The 21,262-nt window shown below is 43.9% G+C and overlaps 1 protein-coding gene across 1 annotated transcript in view; it reads right to left on the reverse strand.

Moving 5' to 3' along the window:
- DNER (delta/notch like EGF repeat containing) overlaps window positions 1–21,262 on the reverse strand; it is a 383,862-nt gene that overhangs the window by 11,825 nt on the left and 350,775 nt on the right. The window contains exon 11 of the mRNA XM_006047101.3: window positions 11,769–11,900. Within this exon, the coding sequence (XP_006047163.2) occupies window positions 11,769–11,900 (132 nt within the window). The remainder of the gene's footprint in view (window positions 1–11,768; window positions 11,901–21,262) is intronic.

Consider the following 21,262-nt stretch of genomic DNA (forward strand, 5'->3'; position numbering starts at 1 on the left):
TACACTGCACTTAAAAATATGTGGGTTATTTTCAAATATCTTTTGATACTGATTTCTAACATAATTCCACAGTGATAAGAGAACAGACTCTGGATGATTTCAGTACCTTTAGACCATGAAATTTCTGCATCTGGTGTTATCCCTGGATATGCTTTAGTGTCTTCTAGTTTATAGTCTAGGGCTTCCCAGGTGGGGCTAGTGGTAAAGAACCTGCCTGCCAATGGAGGAGATGTAATAGACCCAGGTTTGATCTCTGGGTTGGAAAGATCCCCTGGAGGAAGAAATGGCACCCCACTCCAGCATCCTTGCCTGGAGAATCCCATGGACAGAGGAGCTTGGCAGGCTACAGTCCATAGGGTCGCAGAGAGTCAGACACGACTGAAGTTGACTTCACACACACAAGCAGTTTACAGTCTATGGGAACCTGAATAGAATTTGATTCCTATTGTTGTGTGAAAACTGTGTAAATCTTAACTATGTTGAATTGGTTCACAGTGCTTTGCAGGTTTAATATATCCTTCTACTTCTCTGTAGAGTCATTCTATTAATTTTGAGAGTTTGATATTGAAACTCCAACTAAAAATCTTATTTACTCAAAAAAATAATTGTAATATATAGTGGAACTGTATATAACCTTGTCCTGTATTTTTCAACTCTCCTGTAAATGTGTTATCATACTTTCAGAATTAAAAAAATAAAAATTAAAAAAAATATTACAGATATAGCCAGAGTTCCTCAACCCCATATTCTCTCTCCACCCCACCAACAGAGAACACAATTCATAAATATGGAAAAATAGGAAACAACCTAAATATTCAACTCTTAGTGAGATGATTTTATTGTTATGTGTAGTCGCTAAGTTGTGTCTTTGTGACCCCGTGGACTGTAGCCCATCAGCCTCCTTTGTCCAGGGGATTTCCCAGGCAAGAATACTGGAGCAGGTTGCCATTTCCTTCTCCAAGGGATCTTCCTGACCCAGGGATCAAACTCATGTCTTCTGCATTGCAGATGGATTCTTTACTGCTGAGCCACCAGAAAACGCCTAGTGAGATGGAGAGCTACTCATCAAGTAGCAAAAGAATAAAAAAAGATTACCAAACAGAACCTAGTGGTATACTACAATCACATATGAGCTTCCAAGTGAAGTCGCTCAGTCATGTCTGACTCTTTGCAACCCCATAGACTGTAGCCTACCAGGCTCCTCCATCCATGGGATTTTCCAGGCAAGAATACTAGAGTGGGTTGCCATTTCCTTCTCCAGGAGATCTTCCCGATCCAGGGATTGAACCAGGGTCTCCCGCATTATAGGTAGACGCTTTACCATCTGAGTGACCAGGGAAGTTTCAGATGAGCTTTCAAAGTCTGTCTATATACTGAAAAGCTCAGGATGGAGCAATGATAGTGATGAATCTATGTTGTTTTCATATTATGCTAAACTTTTTGAAAACATCTCATTTGATCAGCGCAACCACCAGAAAATATATCATTCTTTTTCCCCATTTCTATAAACAAAGCTTAAAAACTGACACCACTTCCTGGGTGAGTGTTGACTGTAACTTCAGGTCCAACTTCTCAGCCTCTGCCTTACTCAGCAGGGTGCTAACAACAGTGATCTCTGAAAAGCATGATTACATGTGATTTTTTACCTCCTTTATATGTCTCAGTCTTCTTCAGCTTTAAAAAAAAAGAATATAGTCTCTTTATAATAACAAATAAGTGATAAGCCATTTGACGAAAACACCCATGAGATTATCTTCCAGCATAACTAGTGGAAGGCGTATGAGCTTTGGGATCACACTAACCTTGCTTTCATCTCAGTTGTAGTATTTTTAAAATTTTTACTTATTATTTTTGGTTGCACTGGGTCTTCATTGCTGCATGTGGGCTTTCTCTAGTTGCAATGAATGGGGACTACTCTCTAATTGCCGTGCGAGGGCTTCTCATTGGAGGGCTTTTCACTGCAGTGGCTTCTCTTGCTGCAGAGCATGGGCTCCACGGTGTACGTACTTCAACAGTTGTGACATGCAGGCCCTAGAGCTGGAGCTCTGTAGTTGTGGCTCATGGGCTTATTAATTGCTCTGAGGCATGTGGGATCTTCGCGGACTAGGAATCGAACCCATGGCTCTGGCACTGGCATGTGGATTCTTAACCACTGAACCACCAGGGACAGTCCCCAGCTGCAACACTGGCTTGACCTCCCTGAACGTCAGTTTCTTCATTTATAAGACAACAATGATAACATATACCCTATGGACATGTTGGGAGAATAAGTTAGAAAACATGTAAAGAAAAGAAGTCCACTGCCAGGCACACGATGGGTGGTGGTGGTCCCGGTGGTGGCGGAAAAAGGAAGGATACAGAGGAGAAGGATGGTGTCCTCAGGGCACACTCTGAGCTGAAGATTACTGAGCACTGCCCTGTGCCCATTCAAAAAACACCAGCCTAGACGGGCAAGAAAAAAGTAGATGGATGGGGCATAGTCTCTGTGTCTGGCACATGTCAAGAGTGTCAAATTATGTCCTGTTTACAAACTTGCAAACAAATGGAATGATCCAGATACCATGACCAGGATTTGAAAGGAAGTCACAAAGGTGAAAAGGGGCTAGGTTAAGACCAAACAGAAGCTAAACTTCCATGGGAAAAGGGTTGTATTTTCTACTTTACCCACTTTACCATCTCCACCAGCACCCTTTCCAGGCCATCATTTCCACATTAGGACTCTGGGTGCCTGGAAATGAGATTCAAGGTATGGGTGAAAACAGGTCTGTCTTCCTGTGAATGGCAACCCCCTCCAGTATTCTTGCTTGGAAAATCCCATGGACAAAGGAGCCTGGCAGGCTACAGTCCATGGGGTCACAAAGAGTCAGACGGTGACTGAGCAACTTCACTTTACACTTTGCTGCTGCTGCATGTCCGACTCTGTGCGACCCCATAGATGGCAGCCCACCAGGCTCCCCCGTCCCTGGGATTCTCCAGGCAAGAACGCTGGAGTGGGTTGCCATATCCTTCTCCAATGCATGAAAGTGAAGTTGCTCAGTAGTGTCCAACTCTTCGTGACCCCATGGTCTGCAGCCCACCAGGCTCCTCCGTCCATGGGATTTTCCAGGCAAGAGTACTGGAGTGGGTTGCCATTGCCTTCTCCACTTTACACTTTACTTCCTGTGAAATCCTCAGGCCTCTTTCCACTGTTCTCTTTTAGGTGAAAGTATCTGTGACCTCTGAGTCCTCATACTCTCATCCCAGGGACATCTTCAGGGACACTGGAGCCTCAGAATCAGCTATTCTTTCCCTTGAAAAGTTACAGCCTTCAGAAGAGCACAAGTAAACAGCTAAACAAGGATCCGAGTGTGCAGACCATTTTCCAAGAAGCCTAATGGGAAACTGACTCGTGCCCTGAGCCTGCGTGGTTCCTGAGAGCTTGAGAAGACCGGGGCAAATGAAGTGACTTCTGAGTTTGTGTCCAGATTGTCTGGCTCCTGAGTTATTCACCACAGCCCTTGAAGACTGGTTTTGCCATTTGAGTCTGTCTACCCAAGCTCACTCAGCCCGTGGAACAAGAAGACTGCCCGTTTGTGCATTCACCGTGCTGTGTGAGCCAACTCACACACAGGCAGACAGAAAGGACATAAATCACTGCAAATAAATGCTTGCAATGGAAGAGAGGAGGTGTTTTGTGAGACCAAGACTCGATCCCGACTGGCAGTCGTTTCACTTGGCAATACCTGGTGCACATGGAGAGAGACAAGTCATCGTTCTGGCTGAAAAGGAACATGACTCACTTGATTTCCAAGTATTTCAACATTCTCTGAAAAATTCAGTTGTAGGCTGCAGTCCAGGGCTCATGGAGTGTGCTATAACACTCACTGAGCATCATCACAAGGGCAGTCAATACTGTTTCTACTCCAGCTTGGTGGAGCGCTCAGATCTGATTGCTATGGCTGCCACGGGAATTCTCGATGCACACCTTCATGAAAATAGCTCACGCATCACACTGATGGCATATACACAGCCAGTGCACAATTGCACAGGGCCACTCTCGCAGAAAAACAAACAACTGTGCTAGGTTATGTGCTGGGCTCACTGCCCCAGGCCTGATGAGCTGTCTAAACCATTTGTATTTCTGACCATCTGTTCTATTTCCCCAAACTCTGAATTCCAAGCTGTTTAGACTTTTGAAAAAAAATATCCCCAGATTTCTCCTGAAACCTCTGTTTCTCCCCCTCTTCTCTTTCTCTTTGCTCTTTCCACCTTAAACTGTCATCTAAAACTTGTCTGATAAGTGAATATGGCTGCTTTGCACAGTAATCGGGTTAGTAGCCAGGCTGAATCTTAATAAATTCAACATTTGGTCTGCGAGGCAGAGGATATGTCAGTAGCAGGTGGCTGCAGCTGCCACTCCCAGATCACTGCACCACATCCCAGGAGTCCCAAGGCAGGAATCATTTACTATGTCGGCTACTGCAGAGCTCGGGGAAGAACCATGCAGCAGAACACACTGGACTGCATGACCTCACCAGCCCCGGCAGGTACATGACCAGGAATGCACACACACAAGCTATTCAGGGAAAATGTCACACTCCTTCCTGGGTCTCAGGGAGCATTTGCATTTCAGCATAAACTCAATTTGCTTGAGGTTTGTTATTTCCTGAAGTGCTGTCGCCTTTAAGATTTCAGTGGGTCCTAAAGTAGGAGCTACGTAGGAGCTGGACTCAGAGCCTCTGCTCAAGGTAAAAACACAGTCAGCCACCAAGCTGACCCACTGACCATCTCTCCTTCACCAAAAAGAGACCTCGATCGATTGGTAAATTTAATTCTAAAATACATAACCTGTATCTGTGTTTCTTTCACTTACCTGGGTGAATCTAGTCAGATTATTTAATTTGTCCACCTCTGTATTTAAAACCCCTTCATGGATCACAGCCTTGTCATGGTGAAGAGGCTTGTCTAACTCAATGAAACTATGAGCCATGCCGTGCAGGGTCACCCAAGATGGACAGGTCACAGTGAAGAGTTCTGACAAAACGTGGTCCACTGGAGGAGGGAATGGCAAACCACTCCAGTATTCCTGCCGCAAGAATCCCATGAACAGTATGAAAAGTCAAAAAGATATGACACCAGAAGATGAGACCCCCAGGTTGGAAGGTGTCCAATATGCTACTGGGGAAGAGGGGAGGGCAATTACTAATAGCTCCAGAAGGAATGAAGAGGCTGGGCCAAAGTAGAAACACCGCTCAATTGTGGATGTATCTGGTGGTGAAATTAAAGTCCGACATTGTAAAGAACAATACTGCATAGGAACCTGGAATGTGAGGTCCATGAATCAAGGTAAATTGTATGTGGTCAAGAAGGAGATGCCCTGGAGAAGGAAACAGCAACCAACTCCAGTATTCTGTCCTGGAGAATCCCACAGACAGAGGAGCATGGTGGGCTGCAGTCCATGGGGTCGCAAAGAGTCAGACATGACTGAGCGACTAATCACAAGAAGGAAATGGTAAGAGTGAACGTCAGCATCTTAGGAAAACAGTGAACTAAAATGGACTGGAATAGGTGAATTTAATTCAGATGACCATTATATCTACTACTGTGGGCAAAAATCCCTTAGAAGAAATGCCGTAGCCCTCATAGTCAACAAAAGAGTTCGAAATGCAGTATTTGGGCACAACCTCAAAATAGAATGATCTCAGTTCCTTCCCAAGGCAAAGCATTCAACGTTAGAATAATCCAAGTCTATGCCCCAATCATACTTTGAAAAAGTTTGAAAGCGAGTAAAAGTCTATGGTTTTTCCAGTAATCATGTATGAATGTGAGAGTTGGACTGAAGAAAGCTGAGCACTGAAGAATTGATGCTTTTGAACTGTGGTATTGGAGAAGACTCTTGAGAGTCCCTTGGACTGCAAGGAAACCCAACCAGTTCATTCTAAAGGAGATGGGTCCTGGGTGTTCTTTGGAAGGAATGACGCTAAAGCTGAAACTCCAGTACTTTGGCCACCTCATGCAAAGAGTTGACTCATTGGAAAAGACTCTGATGCTGGGAGGGAATGGGGGCAGGAGGAGAAGGGGACGACAGAAGATGAGATGGCTGGATGGCATCACTGACTCGATGGACATGAGTTTGAGTGAACTCAGGGAGTTGGTGATGGACAGGGAGGCCTGGCCTGCTGCAATTCAGGGGTCGCAGAGTCGTACACGACTGAGTGACTGAACTGAACTGAAAAGTGTGTTTTAGGTAGATATCACTTAGATAGCTATAGAGAATTTTGGAACCATTACTGCCTAGGATAACTGTGGGGAGGGATTTCAAATTTCTTTATGTTTTCTGTAGCTAAAAGTTAGCTTGACAACCAAAGTAGTCAGTGAGATTGGGAAAAGTGAACACTCTTGTTAACCTTCAGAAGAGGCAGGAGGGGAGGAAACAGAAGGCAGAGCTCGAATCCCTCATAGTGATCCCATTACTGAATAAGTATCAGTAAGCAACTACTATGTACTATATATGGACTGATGCTGAAGGGCCAATACTTTAGTCACCTAATTCAAAGAGCCAGCTCATTGGAAAAGACCCTGATGCTGGGAAAGATTGAGGGCAAGAGCAGAAGGGGCAGGCAGACAATGAGATAGTTAAACAGCATCACTGACTCAATGGTCATGAGTTTGAGCAAACTCTGGGAGATGGCAAAGGACAGGAAAGCCTGGCATGCTGCAATCCATGGGGTCACAAAGAGTCAGACACGACTTAGGGACTGAACAACAACAGCATGTACTATGTGCCAGGCCTCACGCTGGATGCCTGGGATAAGGAGCAAGGGAAAACTCAGAGAATAGTGTGCACATGGATCCCCTAGTCTTTTCAGAGACGTGGAAGTGCAAGCGTGCTAAGCCATGAGGGACCAAGGCGACAGTGCCTCGGGAGGGGACAAAAGCTGTGCCATCTAACTGGGGAATGAGGATAGCGTTCATGGTGGGGTCCACAGCAAGCAAGGCTCTAAGGGGGAGTACATATTAGCAGGGGATGGAGGGGACAGAAGGGAAGGCTGACCCAGGCAAAGACCTGGGAGGAGTGGAGAGCAGAGTGAGGGACTGGAAGGAGGACAGGGTGGCTTCTTGCCCCCCAGGGAGTGAAGCGGAGAGTGGCCGAGTGAGGAGGGGGCACCTCCCCTCAGTGCAGGGGCAGTCCTGCAGCTTCCAACAGGCGATAGCATGGCCTTTGGTCTTTAGTCATTAATGTATTTCAATAGCAGCTTGGTGTGAAAAGGATGGAAACAATGGTGGGAAGGAGGGTCTGTGGAATTTAGATTTGCATCTTTGAAAAGATATCCCTTCCATTTACAACCATGTAGATGAACTGGAGGACATTCTGCTGAGTGAAACAGACCAGACACAGAAAGATAAATATTGTATGATGTCAGTTACATGCGCAACATAAAGGAAAAAAACCCAGAGTGGAATGGTAGTTACTAGAGGCTGGAGTGGGAGGTGGGTGACGGAAGGAAGGAAGAAACAAAAAAAAGGGAGAAAGGAAGAAAACAAGAAGGAAGGAAGGTAGGTAGTTGACTGCCAGGGGCTAGGGGAGGAAGTATGGGGAGTTACTGTTTTGTAAGATGAAAAGAGTTCTGAAGAAGGATGATGGTGATGGTTGCAAGACCACATCTAGCCACAATTGCTCCCCAGAGGCCAGTGGTGTTCAAAGTATTTAATAAAGTAATTATGGATTAAGTGGGATTTGCAAATCAACCTCAGACCCCAACACCATTGCTGCCAAGAGGAGTTTTATTTGCAAAGAGTCAATTTATAAATAAATGCTTGTGAAAAATCCAAGGACCCCTTCATTTGACTATTCCATTTTTGAGAATTTATCCTACTAATATTCTGATATTCTCACAAAAATAAATACATATATAAGAATTTTCACTCTACTATTCTTTTTAAAACCAAAAACTTGAAAATAAGTTATTTGTCAATCAACAGGAGTCTTATTAAATAAATTATAGAGCATTTAAGAAACATTGTGTGATGTTAAAAATTGAGGAAAATATGTACTAAGTCAATATGGATAAGCATTCAAGATATATTAAGGATAAATGCAAGATGCTGAACAGTATGTATGAAAGTGAAAGTGTTAGTTACTCAGTCGTGTCTGACTCTTTGCAACCCAATGGACTGTAGCCCACCAGGCTCCCTTGTCCATGGAATTCTCCAGGCAAGAAGACTGGAGTGGGTTGCTATTTCCTTCTCCAGGGGAACTTTCTGACCCAGGGATCGAACCCAGGTCTCCTGCATTTCAGGCAGATTCTTTACCATCTGAGCTACCATAAAATGGGATTTATACAGTGACTAAAATCATCTGAAAGAATCCATAATAAATGCATAACACTTGTTACCTTTGGGGAGTGAAGTGGGGGTGTATTGATGGGGAGGAAGATTAATTCATTTTATTTTGTTTTCTTATTGCATTATAGTTGAGTTACAATGCTGTGCTAGTTCCAGGTATATAGCACCATGAACAGGCTCCTCTGTCCATGGGATTTCCCAGGCAAGAATAATGGAAGGGATTGCCATTTCCTTTTCTGGGGGATCTTCCCAACCCAGGGATCGAACCCACATCTCCTCTATTGGCAGGTAGATTCTTCAGCCACTAGGGAAGCCCATATATAGTAGTGAGAGTCCCTTGGACTGCAAGGAGATCCAGCCAGTCCATTCTGAGGGCGATCAGTCCTGGGATTTCTCTGGAAGGAATGATACTAAAGCTGAAACTCCAGTGCTTTGGCCACCTCATGCAAAGAGTTGACTCATTGGAAAAGACTCTGATGCTGGGAGGGATTGGGGGCAGGAGGAGAAGGGGACGACAGAAGATGAGATGGCTGGATGGCATCACTGACTCGATGGACGTGAGTCTGAGTGAACTCCGGGAGTGATGGACAGGGAGGCCTGGTGTGCTGCGATTCATGGGGTCGCAAAGAGTCGGACACGACTGAGCGACTGATCTGATCTGATCTGATCTGTTAATCCTAAATCAGTTTTGTTTTTTAAGAATCCTAGTTTATAAAAATGGGAACCAAAGAACTGAATCTATCTGTACAATAAAGACTGCTCATATCACTGTTTGATGGGTTTCTTTAACCATTATTAAATTCCATGCATTTGGGGACAAGGAAGCCCCAGACATCCAACCTTGCTCTTTGCCTGGGCTCCTGGAGCTGCCTGAGCGAAGTCTTATACAGCGACTCCCATCACATACGAGGATCGACCCTTGGATAATGAGATCCTGAAGGCAAGGGCTGCTTCATTAACCTTTATATTCTGGGCACTATGCATGACTGAACAACAACAGCAATGTTGCAACTGAACAACAACAACAATGCCTGACCCTTGACAATAGGAGGCCCTGGATTATTCACTAAATGCATAAATCCAAGATACCCTGTTCCCCTACTTCTCAACTGCAGAATGTTATTATATCAGTGGCTTAACAATAGATTCAACTGCTCAATACACGTTGTTGTTGTTGTTGTTCAGTCACTAAGTCGTGTCCAACTCTTTGCAACCCCATGGACTGCAGCACTCCAGGCTTCTCTGTTCTTCACTATCTCCTGGAGTTAACTCAAATTCATTTCCGTTGAGTTGGTGATGCTATCCAACCATCTCATCCTCTGCTGCCCTCTTCTTTTGCCTTCGATCTTTCCCAGAATCAGGGTCTTTTCCAACAGGTCAGATCTTTGTATCAAGTGGCCAAAGTATTGGAACTTCAGCTTTAGCATCAGTCCTTCCAACGAATATTCAGGGTTGATTTCCTTTAGGATTGACTCAGTGTATAGAACTGGCCGATTCTCAATCAGCAGGACTGTCTGTAACTCTAACAGCACCATTGTTCTCCTTCTGAGAGTTCCTGTTGAGATTTACCAACCTGACCTTATATCTTTCAGGCACCCTCCTCCTGGTTTCCAGCCAATTCAGAAAATCACAGATGTTCCAGGTTAGAAAGAAACTCAGAGACCATGGGTTCCATGGCTCATAGAGGACTAGAGACCTCATATCATCTCTGCCCACTCATGGCCCAAACTTTCCTTCCATTCCTGGCCCTTAGATCTGTTCTTTTGATTCAGGTCCATTTATCTCTGCACTGGTCACTAGCTCCACCTGTGTGTCATCACGAATCTTACACATTCATCCCAGTACACACAGAGGAGCCTGGTGGGCTGCCGTCTATGGGGTCGCACAGAGTCGGACACAACTGAAGTGACTTAGCAGCAGCAGCAGCAGCAGCATGGCAGATCTATGTATAATTTTAAATTTCTAGTTGTGAAAATGGGTCCCATTTTCATAAGTACTCTGAATAAGTACTTATGTACTTATCAGTACTGGATAAGTACTCTGAGGCTCAGCACAACTAACACAAGAAGTGCCACAGCCAGGGCAAGAACCAAGGTCCTGTTGGCCCAAATCTGGGATCCTTTCCTTCAGTAGATCTCGCTAGACAGGACTTAATCATCCCGGACCTACTTTAGTTTTAATACCCTGCATTGAATCATAGCCCTTAGCATTTGTACCACTGGAATCTCTTTCCTTCCCTTTCTTCAACAACAGAATGTTTCTCACCTACTGTGACCAAGGATCCCTAAGACCATTCTGTATACGGGTATTTGAAAAGATTGAGGATGAGTATTTGAAAAGATTGAAGGGGAAGTCCTAAAAAGAATTCATCTCTTCCTCTCTCAAGCCCTGAGCCAGGATAAGAGACAAAGAGTGAGTGGCTAGGAACGCAAATACCTTTACTGGCCAAGCTGATGCTGAAGAATATGGTCCATATTTGCGGATAAAAAGGTTTCCGGATACTGACCACACCCCCACTTCAGACACACACAAAGAATTAGCAGACAAGCCCACGCTGAACCACCAGTGAGGGGTCTGTTCTTGAAACACTACAACCTGGAGGAGAAGTGGCAGCAGGCAGGCCAGCCCAGGAGGGAGACTGACAGACGGGGCTATGTCTACATAACTGCCTCTTTCCAAACTCACATAGCAGAGTCTTTACCTGATGAAGAGGAGGCGAGAAGGCCCTGGAGAAATATGCAAACTCAACTGCCCTGCCTAATTTAAATGAGAAGAAAAACACCATTCAAAGTTGAGCTTTTAGTGATTGACAAAATAACAACAACCCAATTCCATTGCAGTTCTCATTTTCACTTCGATCCTAGAAGCTACCAGACTTTCATATGAACATATATAGTCCTGATTCTGACACTGTCGAACTTCTGTGAGTCCATCTGTAGAGAACACCTCACTCTAAGCAGCTCAAAATGTTTTTCAGGTTTTGCGTGATGCCCATCCTCCCTGGACTTCTCTCCGGGCAACTGACGGAACCTAATACATTTGAAGACACAAATGCGAAGTGAATTTACATTCTTTGTGTGTGCATGCGTGTTTTTTTAATTTATGCTTTCAACACAAAGATTCTCTTTTTGGATCGGATTCTAATGCTTCTCTGCTAAGCACATTTTTGGCTGTCTTGCAGCCGTGAACTCGGGATGACATCGGCACATTCTCATCCCAGTGGGAAGGCTGGATTCAGGCTCAGAAATGATGGGGAGCAGCATAAAGCAGTGAGCAAAAATATTCAACCAGGACCCGGGAAGCACAGGGGGCTCAGGGTAACTCTCTGGGCCTTACTGCCTCTTCTAAGAGTGACGTGGGGCTGGCTGGACAGTCAGCCTCTTCTTCTCATTGAATGAAAATGGAATGGAAAATCACAGGGGCTGAGCTGCAGGAATACTCACGGATTTCACAGTTTGCTCCCACCCAGCCATGTGGGCAGTGGCAGGTGTAACCATTGGGCTGGTCCAGGCAGGTGCCGGCGTGATGGCAGGGGTTACTGTCACATTCATTGATGTCGATGTCACACTCTTCCCCTAAGGAGATAAAGGAAAGCAGCAGTGAGCCAGCTAGCTGTCCCAGTGGCTCTGACCCCCGTCACTTCTCTGGCTCAGCAAAGATCTAGGGCTAGGTTCAAGCTCTCCATGGACTTCCCAGGTGGCGCCAGTAGTAAAGAACCCGCCTGCCAATGCAGGAGACCTAAGAGATGTGGGTTTGATCCCTGAGTTGGGAAGATCCCCTGGAGGAGGGTAGGGCAACCCAGTCCAGTATTTTTGCCTGGAGAATCCCATGGACAGAAAAGCCTGGTGGGCTACAGTTCATAGGGTCGCACAGAGTTGGACACTACTGATGTGACTGAGCACACGTGCTCGCCTGCATTGCAGCCCAACTGGCTGTTTGCATAAAGTTGCAGAAGTCTACCAGAATTCCATACAAGACATCCTTTACTCAAGTAAAACTTAAAAAAGGAAAAGAAATGGTGCCAGTAAAAAGAATCTCCTTTAATCTATCAAATTCATGATCTGAAGCTGATTCCCATGTCTGAATAATCTTTTCATGGTTTATGGGAGAAACAAACCTGGGTTCCTGATTTTATTAAAGAAATCATTTTGTTTTAGACGGAATCAGCTGAATCTTCTTATTTGTTTTTCTGAAGCTCTGGAAAGCCAAAAAACTCACAGTTTATGATTTTTTTTGGAGCCAAGTGTTTGACTGTGCATGTCTGGACATCTGACTATTTTCTGGATAATTCTAGGGTGCAGCTGCGTGCCTAGCCTGAGTCAGTAATACAAATGCAATCTCCTTTCCAAACCCCGGGATATGCTTCAGGGAGAGCATCAAGCCCACCTAAGGAAAGACAGCTGTGATCTCTCGGGGGAGCCCAGGCTTTAACCCATCTTCCCTGGGAACAGTGCCCAAGGGGAGCTCACCACTGCTTGGGTCCATCCATAATGAAAATTGTGACCTGGGCTCCTCACGTCGCTACTCCCAACATCTGGGGTCATCCTTGCCCCTCTCAGAGAAAGCCTGGTTTAAACTAGCAAGCCAGAACGGGGCTGATGTCACTGTGGTCAAAAGGCCAACTTACAAGCAATAGCTTGTTATTAGAAGTTACCAATATGAAGCCATCTTTGTGTGATTTAAAGCCAAACTATGAGTCAACACTAAATGAGTACACCTCTAAAAGGAGGTGACATCAAAACTGAATACAGGAGGCTTCAGATTGAGGTAGTTACTTACAAGTTTGAAAATGAGAAAAGCCAAGCTCTTTTTAGAAACCTCTTGCTATCTTTTCTCAAAAAACATTTTATTTTGTATTGAAGGACAGCCGATTAACAATGTTGTGACAGTTTCAGGTGGAAAGCAAAGGGACTCACCCATACATATACATATATCCATTCTTTCCCAAACTCCCCTCCCATCCAGATTGACACACAACATTGCACAGAATTCCTTGTGCTGTATATATAGTAGGTTCCTGTTGGTTATTCATTTTAAACATAGCAGTGTGTACATGTCAATCCCAAGCTCCCTAAATATACCTCCATTTGTTGAGATTAATGAAAAAGGTGACATTAAAAAAAAAAATCTCTGAGCACTGCTATCATCATAACTAAAGCAAAGGAGCAAAATCAAATATTTTGTCAATCTTCAAAGGCCATGTCTCAGCATGCATTTGGGTAATTGCTTCCAGGCTTATTTAATTAGTGTTAAAGTGCTTTTCTATCTGCCATGGGTTTACCTTGCATTTATAAAACCACCATATGTCGCTCCCAGACCATTTTAGAGGCAGAATTTCAAACCAAAATAGTTCACGTCTGTTTCATTTCACACTTTTTTCACACCTGGCATCTATTTTTAAAGTAAAGTCTGTCAAATGAAACATTTACTATGTCCAGTCCTCCTAGGTTGATTATAATTCAGCAGTGTCTAAGTGAATTTGTTTCCTGCAATAAATAGTCATTTATGTCAATAGGAAAGACATGAAATTGATTGCCTCTTACTAACCTATTTCAAAGGTTGTCTTGCTATGAATGGGGCAATCACTCTGACTGGAAAAGCACACAGACTAAACTATTACAAATGGCATTACTTGGTATAGACTAGTTGAAGAGACATATAAACAAGAACGTGCTGAGAAACAATAAAAGGATGAAATCAAAGGCCCTGACAAATATACACATCAGTACTGCTTTCCATCCATTTAGCAAGACAAGCTTAATTGAGGTATTTATTAAACAATAGCTTTCTTTCCCTGGCTATCTGAATACAGCAAATTCTGAAATAAGATGTTTTGCCACCTTTGCACCAATAGCTACAGAAATGACCTGACTTCTCCCTACTTCCACAGCCTGAAAGTGAAAGCGTTAGTCGATCAGTCCTGTCCAACTCTTTATGACCCCATGGTCTGTAACCCACCAGGCCCCTCTGTCTGTGGGATTCTCCATGAGAGAACACTGGAATGGGTTGCTAGCCTAGCAAAACTCAAAAGCCCACTCTGCTCCAGAAGTTTAACATCAGTGTCAGACCTTTCTAATCCCCTAAGTTCTGGGCAGCCCTAGAGCTGTCAGTCCAGTCCTGCTCAAATCCAGAGCTTTCCTGGGGAGATAAATGCCAAGTTCAGGTCCAGAGCAGCCCTAATGCATGTTTTGGCTCTTGGAGCTCCAAGTGGCTCTAAAATAGTTGAGAAAAGTCCAAGATCCTCAGATTTATCTCTTCTTGGCACTCACTAATTTGGAAGGACTTGGTAGGAATAGAGAATGGCAGGGGAAAATAGGGTCACCTTATTCTATAGACATTTATCAACTCTCTAAGACCCAGGAACCAAACAACCAGGACCCAGAGAGAATTCCAAACCTAACCCAATCTGGTTTTCATCACCACCGTGTTCTTAGAGCTATATTTGGGATTCAGTGACAGTTTCAGAGAAGGCGATGGCACCCCACTCCAGTACTCTTGCCTGGAAAATCCCATGGATGGAGGAGCCTGGTAGGCTGCAGTCCATGGGGTCACTAAGAGTCGGACACGACTAAAGCGACTTAGCAGCAGCAGCAGCAGCAGACATTAGTTTATGATAAAGCTCCATGCCAGTCAGGAGCCCAAATAGCCAGCAGCTATTTCCATAGCACAGGTACTCGGGAAGAATCTCAGAGCAGTTCACAGTTCAAAGATACCTTTAGATTGACTCCACTGGCCTATTTTACATGAACATGCCAACATTTCTACTTGAATTGTTATCCCTTAATTGGCTACAGCTGAGGTCTTCATAGTGTTGCATGCTTGGGGTAGGAATATGTGGTGATTCTGATGGTGGAGCCACTCAAGGAAAATTTCACGCAGGAGAAATTCAAAGATGACTGCTCTTTTTGCCTTAGAGTAATAATGCACTTTGTTATTAGTCTTATGCAAAGTATGTGAAGATTTATTACAAATAATGGGCTTCCCAGGGTGGTGCTGGTGGTTAAGAATCCGCCTGCCAATACAGGAGACACAAGAGACATGGGTTAGATCCCTGGGTCTGGAAGATGCCCTGGAGGAGGGCATGGAACCCTGCTCCAGTATTCTTGCCTGGAAAATTCCATGGGCAGAGGAACCTGTTGGGCTACAGTCCGTGGGGCCACAAAGAGTCAGACATGACTGAGCAACTGAGCACATAGGGAGTAAATTGGGTTTCATTTATGTTTCTTTGTATTAGGAGTACTATATTTTTATGTACATTTCAACACCTCACCATTTGATCTCCAAGCAATATGCATTCTAACTTATTTTAGTAGAAGAGTCTTCAGTACATTATATCATCTTTCTCTACTCATAGTTTACTTAATAAATCTTTATGCTTTTGCTGCCTTGAGCCAGATTACTTTTTTCTTGAGTTGCTTACTTTTTTTATTTGAGTGGGGAAAATCAATTACTTTTAAATCATCATTGTGCTTGAATAACTTTTGCAAAGAGAATATGAAATGAAATTTCTACTTGACTAAGGCTGGAAATCAGAGCCTGAGCTTTAAATCTTTTCCAATTGCTTTTCAATCTACTACTTTATAAGAGGCAATCTGTATAGTAGGTATCACTTTTGCTAGTATTTATGCAAATTTACAAGTGTATTATTTAATTCTGTATGCTTCCCTTGGATAAATTAAAATGAGAAAGATAAGTATTCAAAAGTCACTGCTGTCAGTAAATTCCTGGGTTAATAGAGCCTCCACTGAATGATATCAATGAAAGTTATTATAATCATAATATCTACTATTATAAAATTTCAGCCTACTATGTGCCAGGCACTGGAATGGGTACTTTAACTATAACTCCTTCATACTTGCTACTGCTAAGTCACTTCAGTCGTGTTCGACTCTGTGCGACCCCATAGACGGCAGCCCACCAGGCTCCCCTGTCCCTGGGATTCTCCAGGCAAGAACACTGGAGTGGGTTGCCATTTCCTTCTCCAATGCATGAAAGTGAAAAGTGAAAGTGAAGTCACTCAGTCGTGTCTGACTCTTAGCGAGCCCATGGACTGCAGCCTACCAGGCTCCTCTGCCCATGGAATTTTCCAGGCAAGAGTACTGGAGTGGGGTGCCATTGCCTTCTCCACCTTCATACTTTACAAGCATTTCATTTCAGATGAAATGAATCTAAATAATTACTTGGAACTTCTACAATGATGGAGTAACTGGAACCTGACTTGCCTTCCCACTGTAAATAATTAAACAAGTGAACAAAACATATATATATATGTTTTAAAAACCTTTAAAACATTAGACAACAGGCAGTGCCTAACTGATTGCCGAGAGAGAGAAAGAAAACAGCAGAGTACCAACACCATCCTGGCTTTCTGCCTGGAACCAATTTAGAACACAGTGGTTTTGCTGAACTGAGGGGCATAATTGGAATTTGGAGCAGCTCAGGCTTCACAGGTGGTGCTAGTGGTAAAGAACCCACCTGCCAATGCAGGAAGCATACAAGACATGGGTTCAACCCCTAGGCTGGGAGAGCCCCTGGAGAAGGGCATGGCAACCCACTCCAGTATTCTTGCCTAGAGAACCCCACGGCCAGAGGAGCCTGGTGGGCTACAGCCCACAGGGTCGAAAAGAGTTGGACATGATTGAAAGGACTTAGCACACAGGTAGAGAGTCCCTTGGACAGCAAGGAGATCCAATCAGTCCATCCTAAAGTCCATCAGTCCTGGGTGTTCATTGGTAAGACTAATGTTGAAGCTGAAACTCCAATACTTTGGCCACCTGATGCGAAGAGCTGACTCATTTGAAAAGACCCTGATGCTGGGAAAGATTGAGGGCAGGAGGAGAAGGGGACGACAGACGATGAGACGGTTGGATGGCATCACTGACTCAATGGACATGGGTTTGGTTGAACTCCGGGAGTTGGTGATGGACAGGGAGGCCTGGTGTGCTGTAGTTCATGGGGTCGCAAGGAGTCGGACACAACTGAGTGACTGAACTGACTGAGCTATCATTTGTAGGACAGACCACCACAGAAGACAGAGCCACATAGTAAAGGAGCACCCGAGATGCGCTGCACCCCTTGAGTCTGTTGTTGAGTACCGTGCCTGAGTCGGTTGGAATGCCACAGGCAGAGCAAAGCGGGGGAAAGATGGGCACTGCCCACAGCTCACAGAGGACTGGGAAGTATTTAAACTTTCACAAGTTGGAATACAGACATTTCACTGGCCTCCCGACCACCCTCGCCCTGGGCATTCACAGAGGAAAAGGTCACATCTAAGTAGCAGGATAGAATTATCTCTACTGTAAATGCTACTAGAGTTCACCTTCCAAAATACAAAACAAACCTTGAAAGAATCAATCGGGTCAGCAAGTAACTTACCTACTTACCACAAAGAAGGCCTGCACTTTTTAAAGAAATTCAATTACTCAAAAACTTAACTCACAATGACCAGCAGTCAGACAAAAAAATACCAGATGTGCAAAAAAAGCAGGAATATGGGATCCATACCCAGAAGGAAAGTGAGTCAAAATTCAGAGATCCAGAAATATCAGCAACAGATGATGGTGAATAAATAAGAAATCTGTTGAAAATGTGAAGGGAAATAATGGGGAAGATGAGGATAAAAATGGAAGATATAAAAAAAAGTGAATGGAACTTCTAAATATAAAAATGTCAAAGACAATATTAATAAAAAGAGAAAACTACAAATATGCCTCATGAATATGGGCACAAAAATTCTGAACAAAATATTAAAGGACAGGATTCAGCTATATAGAAAAGAATTGTACGCTATGACAAAATGGTGTTTATTCCAGAGAGACAAGAAATTAATTCAATATTTGAGAATCAATCAATATAATCCATCATATTAATAGGTTAAAGAAGAAAAATCATATGATAACATCAACTGATGCAGAAAAAGCATTTGGAAAAATTCAATAGCTATTCATAACTAAAGTTACCAGCAAAGAAGGAATAGAGAGTAACTGCCTCAACTTGATAGAAATAAATCTAAAAAATCTATAGCTAGCATTATACTTGGGACTTCCCAGGTGACACAGTGATAAAGAATCCACCTGCCAATCCAGGAGACATGGGTTTGATCTCTGGGTCAAGAAGATCCCCTGAAGAAGGAAATGGCAACCCATTCCAGTATTCTTGCCTGGGAAATTCCATGGGCAGTGGAGCCTGGCAGGCTTCAGTCCATGGGGCTGCAAAGAGTTGAACATGACTGAGTGATGGAGCATGCACGGTAATAAAGTTGGAGTTGTAATGGCAGAGGAATGGAGACATAGATCAATGAAACAGAAGGGAGAATTCACACAAATATGGCCAACTGATTTTTGACAAAGGTTTAGAAGCAGTTCTATTTAGGAAAGGCAGCCTTTTCAAAACATGGTGCTTGAGAACTGTACTTCTATAGGAAAAATAAAAGCAAGCCCTCTAGTTGGAAGATGCCAGAAAAGAATGCAGACTGTGAAGAAAAGAATCCAAGAGTATTTACAAATGCATGACACAAAGCTCACTGAGGGGTGAGGGGCAGTGCTGACCTGAGTAACCTTGCGATGGGCAGAGTTGGTAGGACCAAAGGCAAAAGGAGCCGGACACCAACACTGTACTCTCTAGCGTCCCACAAGGACACAAGTTTAAGAACTCTGATACTTTCCTACATGTACACAGGAATTAAACTAGTAAAACAACATTGGATGGTACTAGCCAGGAGTCTTGCTGTTGGTGTGGGAATTTCCAGATAAACAAGAGAGAAGACTGGAATGATCCATGTAGTAATGGAGTAGAGTTGGAGAAATTAGTGTAAATTCATGTTTAGCTTAATTCAGATATAGATGGCTATGCAAAACTCAGCAGTGGCCACAGGACTGGAAAAGGTCAGTTTTCATTCCAATCCCAAAGAAAGGCAATGCCAAAGAATGCTCAAACTACCGCACAATTGCACTCATCTCACACGCTAGCAAAGTAATGCTCAAAATTCTCCAAGCCAGGCTTTAGCAATATGTGAACCGTGAACTTCCTGATGTTCAAGCTGGTTTTAGAAAAGGCAGAGGAACCAGAGATCAAATTGCCAACATTCGCTGGATCATCAAAAAAGCAAGAGAGTTCCAGAAAAACATCTATTTCTCCTTTATTGACTATGCCAAAGCCTTTGACTGTGTGGATCACAATAAACTGTGGAAAATTCTGAAGGAGATGGGAATACCAGACCATCTGACCTGCCTCTTGAGATACCTGTATGCAGGTCAGGAAGCAACAGTTAGAACTGGACATGGAACAACAGACTGTTGTTCCAACAGATTGTTGTTCCAACAGACTGTTGTTCCTAATAGGAAAAGGAGTATGTTAAGGCTGTATATTGTCACCCTGCTTATTTAACTTATATGCAGGGTACATCATGAGAAACGCTGGGCTGAAAGAAGCACAAGCTGGAATCAAGATTGCCGGGAGAAATATCAATAACCTCAGATATACAGATGACACCACCCTTATAGCAGAAAGTGAAGAGGAACTAAAGAGCCTCTTGATGAAAGTGAAAGAGGAGAGTGAAAAAGTTGGCTTAAAGCTCAACATTCAGAAAACTAAGATCATGGCCTCTGGTCCCATCACTTCATGGCAAATAGAAGGGGAAACAGTGGAAACAGTGGCTGACTTTATTTTTGGGGGGCTCCAAAATCACTGCAGATGGTGACTGCAGCCATGAAATTAAAAGACGCTTACTCCTTGGAAGGAAAGTTATGACCAACCTAGACAGCATATTAAAAAGCAGAGACATTATTTTGCCAACAAAAGTACCTCTGGTCAAGGCTATGGTTTTTCCAGTAGTCATGTATGGATGTGATAGTTGGACTATAAAGAAAGCTGAGCACCAAAGAATTGAGGCTTTCGAACTATGGTGTTGGGAGAAGACTCTTGAGAGTCCCTTGGACTGCAAGGAGATCCAATCAGTCCATCCTAAAGGAGATCAGTCCTGGGTGTTCATTGAAAGGACTGATGTTGAAGCTGAAATTCCAATACTTTGGCCACCTGATGCGAAGAGGTGACTCGTTTGAAAAGACCCTGATGCTGGGAAAGATTGAGGGCAGGAGGAGAAGGGGACAACAGAGGATGAGATGGTTGGATGGCATCACTGACTCAGTGGACATGAATTTGGGTGAACTCCAGGAGTTGGTGATGGACAGGGAGGCCTGGCGTTCTGCAGTTCATGGGGTCGCAAAGAGTCGGACACAACCGAGCGACTGAACTGAACTGAACTAAACTAAATATTGCAATGGCAATATTTATAAATACATGGGTTAGTATACAGACACATTCGCTTGCTATGTCAGCTGAGAGGATCTAGAAGCAAAGGCATGCCTGGAATATCGAGCACAGCTTGAGGCCAGATCTTGGTTTCTAGTACCATTCTGCAATAAAAGGAACCATTCTCCTTGGAGAGATGGCTGATTCTAAGACTGGAGCAAGATAAGACTGGGATATCTTCAATGCCGGAAAGCATATAAAACACACACACACACACACAACCACCACCAACACAACAACGGAGTATGTTCATTGTCCGGAGACAATAGGAGCCAAATGAAAGAATTCCCAATGTCCAAATCTGGAACATTCTGAGCAACAAAATAAATAAAAATGTTCTGACTAAAGCTGAAACTCCAGTACTTTGGCCACCTCATGCGAAGAGTTGACTCATTGGAAAAGACTCTGATGCTGGTGGGGATTGGGGGCGGGAGGAGAAGGGGACGACAGAGGATGAGATGGCTGGATGGCATCACTGACTCGACAGACGTGAGTCTGAGTGAACTCCGGGAGTTGGTGAGGGACAGGGAGGCCTGGCGGGCTGCGATTCATGGGGTTGCAAAGAGTCGGACATGACTGAGCGACTGATCTGATCTGATCTGATAAAATAAATATCCATAACATCACA

The sequence above is a fragment of the Bubalus bubalis genome, chromosome 2, assembly GCF_019923935.1.
Source record: "Bubalus bubalis isolate 160015118507 breed Murrah chromosome 2, NDDB_SH_1, whole genome shotgun sequence".
In the NCBI taxonomy this organism is placed as follows: Eukaryota; Metazoa; Chordata; class Mammalia; order Artiodactyla; family Bovidae; genus Bubalus; species Bubalus bubalis.